Below are 5,000 nucleotides of genomic sequence, written 5' to 3'. Positions count from 1 at the left end.
TAGTCCGTAGTTATTTATTGTTAATTTATCTGCTGAGACCTCGCTGAGGCTCCGCCCCCCTCCGAGGCTCCACCCCTCTTGGAGGCCCCGCCCCTTGATGCCCCGCCCCCTCTACGAGGCTCCGCCCCCTCTGAGAAACACGGACCTCTGGAAAATTAAAGTTGGTCTTTGTTAATTTCTTCTGTCTTAATAATCTTTGTTTTTTTTTTTATTTACATTATTTGTCTGATATAAAATATCCAGATAAAGTTCAGAGTTCCAGAACCAGAACCAGAACCAAACCTCTGGTCCTGTCCTCGTCTCCTTGTCTCGTCTCCTGTCTCCTTGTCTCCTCTCTCATCTCCTCTCCTGTCTTCTTGTCTCCTCTCCTTGTCTCCTCGTCTCCTTGTCTCCTCTCCTGTCTTCTTGTCTCCTCTCCTTGTCTCCTCCTCTCCTTGTCTCCTTGTCTCCTCCTCTCCTTGTCTCCTCCTCTCCTTGTCTCCTGTCTCCTTGTCTCATCTCCTTGTCTCCTCATCTCCTTGTCTCCTCGTCTCCTTGTCTCCTCTCCTGTCTCCTTGTCTCCTCTCTCATCTCCTCTCCTGTCTTCTTGTCTCCTCTCCTTGTCTCCTCGTCTCCTTGTCTCCTCTCCTGTCTTCTTGTCTCCTCTCCTTGTCTCCTCCTCTCCTTGTCTCCTCTCCTTGTCTCCTTGTCTCCTCCTCTCCTTGTCTCCTCCTCTCCTTGTCTCCTCGTCTCCTTGTCTCCTCGTCTCCTTGTCTCCTCTCCTCTGGTTCTGGTTCTCGTCGGACGTTTTTTTTTCTATAAACGTTTAAAATGTTTGTTTGAGTTTGTTGAAGATTTAGAAACAAACTTTCAGATTTCAGTTTCTATTCAAACTAAATTTCAACTTTTCAGAAAAACGAAAATGTTTTTGTTTTCTTTAGTTTTTCTGTTTGTTTACAAACTGATTCATGTTGAATATGAATGATGAAGGTCCAATAAAATATTTTTACATGTTTTTAACTCGTTGTATTTGTTCGTCGTCAGAAAAATCTATGTTGTGGATTCATTGAGACAAAGTTTAGATTTTATTTATTTATTGTTATTCACTCATTCATAAAGTAAACATAAGAAGGAAAATAATAATTAAATAGTTTCATCAAATCACAGACAGTTTTTGTTGGATTTTTCACCTTAATGTCTAAACTTTTCTTCATTACTCGTATTTATAATTTAAACATATTTAACAAAATTCCTCATTAAAAAATTAAATGTTTTTCTTGGTCAACATACAAAACTTAATATATAATATATAATATATTATATATATATATATATATATATATATATATATATATATATATATATATATATATATATATATAATATATTAAATATGTCATTCATAAAAATAAAGTAGACTTAAATTACTAATTTGTTGTTTTGGTCTGCCTTTAAAAAAATATTTTTATATTTTATAAGTAAAAATGTTTTCCAATGTTCATATTGGGTCGTTTGAAATATTTTTATTTCAAACAAATGATTTCATTAAATATTTTAAGAATAATAAAAACGGATAATTCTGTTAAATTTTCTTTATTTTAAATCAAAGGTTCATTAATTAAAGTAGCAGATGTTAAAATCATTTATAATTAAAATAAACAAGAAGGAAAATAATTAAGTAGTTTCATCAACATGTTTAACAAAATTCCTCATAAAATTAATCATAAACGTGTAAAGTGATTTTTCTTGGTCGATGTATAAAACTTATAAATATTATATAAAATATTTTATTTATAAATAAAGTACACTTAAATTGCCAAGTTGTTGTTTTGGTCTTAAAAAAATATTTCAATATTTTATTCTAAATTTTCATATAATGTCTTGCTTGTTCAAACTAATGATATTATTAAATATTTTTATTCAGAATAATAAAAACTAGTTATGTTCTAATTCTGTTAAATGTTCTTTATTTTAAAACAGGTTCATAAATTAAAATGTTTTTTGTTTTTTCCAGATCTTTATTAACAGTGAAGGAACTCCTTCCGGTTCTCCTATGACAATAGTAGAATCTTTCCTTTAAGACGTCCAACTTAAAGATAATTCATAAAACATGTCCTTTGCTTGCTCTGTTTGTCCATAAACATTACAAACAATAAACAGAAAGCAGCGGCCTTCATTTGAAGCTGTCGCCTCCAGAATATCACCATTAAATCTGTTTATTGCTGCTCCAGCTGAATCATTTGAGCCATGAGGAGAGAAAATGCTTAAATTATTGTTTATAATGTGATCGGTGGCGGGTGATGACGCGCTGTGACCGGCAGGTTACTGGACCAACGGGGAGGCGACATGACGTCACTACTACCCGCTGCGGACCAATCAGAGAGCAGCTTTCTGGTATTTTCTCTTTACGTCCCGCCTTCAATGTGACAGCTGGGAGCCTTCACAATAAAAGCATTCTCCGTCACAGAAGCGTTATGAACGTTAATTCAGAGTCCGAGCCGGAAGACAAACAGTTAAATATTATAAATAGTTCATTTACTTTTCAAAATAAAACATCTTTTCACTGTTTGACTGTGAAACACGTCGCTTCTAAGAGCGGATGTGGATTTTATTTTGGAGTGTATGACCGGAAGCGTGAGTCGTCTGTTGGCTCGGTAACGGGACCGGAGGACCATTAACGGGGACCGGGTTCAGGATTAACGGAGGACCGGAAGGACCGAAGGACCGACTCGGCTTTTATTTTGTCCGTCAGGATGTTTCCCGCCCTGCTCGCGCTCCTGGCCGCGCTCCCCGCCGCGCTGTGCACGCGCAGAGACGTGCTCGAGCTCGGGGACGCGGACTTCGATTACCTGGCGGCCGAGCACGAGACCATGCTGGTCAAATTCTACGCTCCATGGTAACGGAAATACCGGGAAATACCGGGGATATAACGGGAAAATACCTGGAATATACCGGGAATACTCATGTCTCCTCTCCTGTCTCCTTGTCTCCTCTCATGTCTCCTCTCCTTGTCTCCACTCCTGTCTCCTTGTCTCCTCTCACGTCTCCTCTCCTTGTCTCCTGTCTCCTTGTCTTATCTTCTGTCTCCTGTCTCCTCTCCTGTCTCCTTGTCTCCTCTCCCGTCTCCTCTCCCGTCTCCTTGTCTCCTGTCTCCTTGTCTCCTCTCCTTGTCTCCTCAGGTGTGGACACTGTAAGAAGTTGTCTCCAGAGTTTGAGAAAGCAGCGAGTCGACTGAAGGGGGCGGTCCAGCTGGCCAAGGTGATGACATCATCATCATTATTAATATTGTTTGTCTCCTGCTGGATGGACAGTACAGACTCTCCCATAGACACCTATGAGAACCTTTCAGTACCGACTGTCCCATAGACACCTATGAGAACTGGATCAGACTTTTCTAGAAGGAAAATACAACACTTTTCATGGCGTAATCAAACTCTCTTCCTTCCATCCCTTCCTGTCTGTCTCTACCTGCCTGTCTCACCTGCCTGTCTCACCTGTCTGTCCCTACCTGCCTGTCTCACCTGTCTATCTCACCTGCCTGTCCCTACCTGCCTGTCTCACCTGCCTATCTCTTCCTGTCTGTCTCACCTGCCTGTCTCTTCCTGCCTGTCTCACCTGCCTGTCTCTTCCTGTCTGTCTCACCTGTCTGTCTCTTCCTGTCTGTCTCACCTGCCTGTCTCTTCCTGTCTGTCTCACCTGCCTGTCTCTTCCTGTCTGTCTCACCTGCCTGTCTCTTCCTGCCTGTCTCACCTGCCTGTCTCTTCCTGTCTGTCTCACCTGCCTGTCTCTACCTGTCTGTCTCTACCTGCCTGTCTCACCTGTCCAGGTGGACTGTACGTCCCACCTGGAGACGTGTTCTCGGTTCGGGGTGTCGGGTTACCCGACCTTGAAGATCTTCAGGAATGGCAGAGACTCCGCCCCCTACGACGGACCCCGCACCGCAGGTAAACCAACACCAATAGACACAAACAAACAAAATCTAATAAATAAACAAAAACTGAACTGTGTGTGTGTGTGTGTGTGTGTGTGTGTAGAGGGGATCTACCAGGTGATGAGGAAGCAGACTGGTCCTGACTCGGTTTACCTGGAGACCAGGGACCACCTGCAGAACTTCATCGACCAATACGACGCCAGCATCGTCGGTACGATGATGATGTCACATGTGTGTGTGTGTGTGTTCTCAGGTGTGTGTGTGTGTGTGTCTCAGGTGTGTTCTCAGGTGTGTGTGTGTGTCTCAGGTGTGTTCTCAGGTGTGTGTGTGTGTGTGTGTGTCTCAGGTGTGTTCTCAGGTGTGTGTGTGTGTGTGTGTCTCAGGTGTGTTCTCAGGTGTGTGTGTGTGTCTCAGGTGTGTTCTCAGGTGTGTGTGTGTGTGTGTCTCAGGTGTGTTCTCAGGTGCAGACAGCTCTCACCTGTCAGAGTTCCTGAGAGCTGCTGGTTTGCTGAGGGAACAGTTCAGGTTCGCTCACAGTCTCGACCTGAAGCTCGCCGACAAGTACACCAAGTCCTCCGAGTCCTCCGAGTGAGTCCCACACACACACACACACACACACACACACACACACACACACGCACAACCAGGTGTCTCTGTCCTTGCCTCAGGTAACTTGTCAGCAACAGGTCACTCTGTCTCAGGTGACTCATCAGTAAGAGGTGACTCGTCAGTAACAGGTCTGTCTGTCTCAGGTGACTCGTCAGTAACAGGTGACTCGTCAGTAACAGGTCTGTCTGTCTCAGATGACTCGTCAGTAACAGGTGACTCGTCAGTAACAGGTCTGTCTGTCTCAGATGACTCGTCAGTAACAGGTCTGTCTGTCTCAGGTGACTCGTCAGTAACAGGTGACTCGTCAGTAACAGGTCTGTCTGTCTCAGGTGACTCGTCAGTAACAGGTGACTCGTCAGTAACAGATCTGTCTGTCTCAGATGACTCGTCAGTAACAGTTGTGTCTGTCTCAGGTGACTCGTCAGTAACAGGTGACTCGTCAGTAACAGGTCTGTCTGTCTCAGGTGACTCGTCAGTAGCA

At 43.1% G+C, this 5,000-nt stretch overlaps 1 protein-coding gene across 1 annotated transcript in view; it reads left to right on the top strand.

Moving 5' to 3' along the window:
* The first annotated feature begins 2,628 nt into the window (after window positions 1-2,628).
* Window positions 2,629-5,000, top strand: part of LOC131985492 (protein disulfide-isomerase A3-like) — a 7,680-nt gene continuing 5,308 nt past the window's right edge. Inside the window, exons 1-5 of the mRNA XM_059350627.1 lie at window positions 2,629-2,875; window positions 3,159-3,237; window positions 3,806-3,923; window positions 4,014-4,121; window positions 4,360-4,498. Coding sequence (XP_059206610.1) covers window positions 2,733-2,875; window positions 3,159-3,237; window positions 3,806-3,923; window positions 4,014-4,121; window positions 4,360-4,498 — 587 coding nt within the window. The 5' untranslated portion in view covers window positions 2,629-2,732. The remainder of the gene's footprint in view (window positions 2,876-3,158; window positions 3,238-3,805; window positions 3,924-4,013; window positions 4,122-4,359; window positions 4,499-5,000) is intronic.

The sequence above is a fragment of the Centropristis striata genome, chromosome 14 (genome assembly GCF_030273125.1).
Source record: "Centropristis striata isolate RG_2023a ecotype Rhode Island chromosome 14, C.striata_1.0, whole genome shotgun sequence".
In the NCBI taxonomy this organism is placed as follows: Eukaryota; Metazoa; Chordata; class Actinopteri; order Perciformes; family Serranidae; genus Centropristis; species Centropristis striata.
This window is presented reverse-complemented; position numbering and strand designations above follow the sequence as displayed.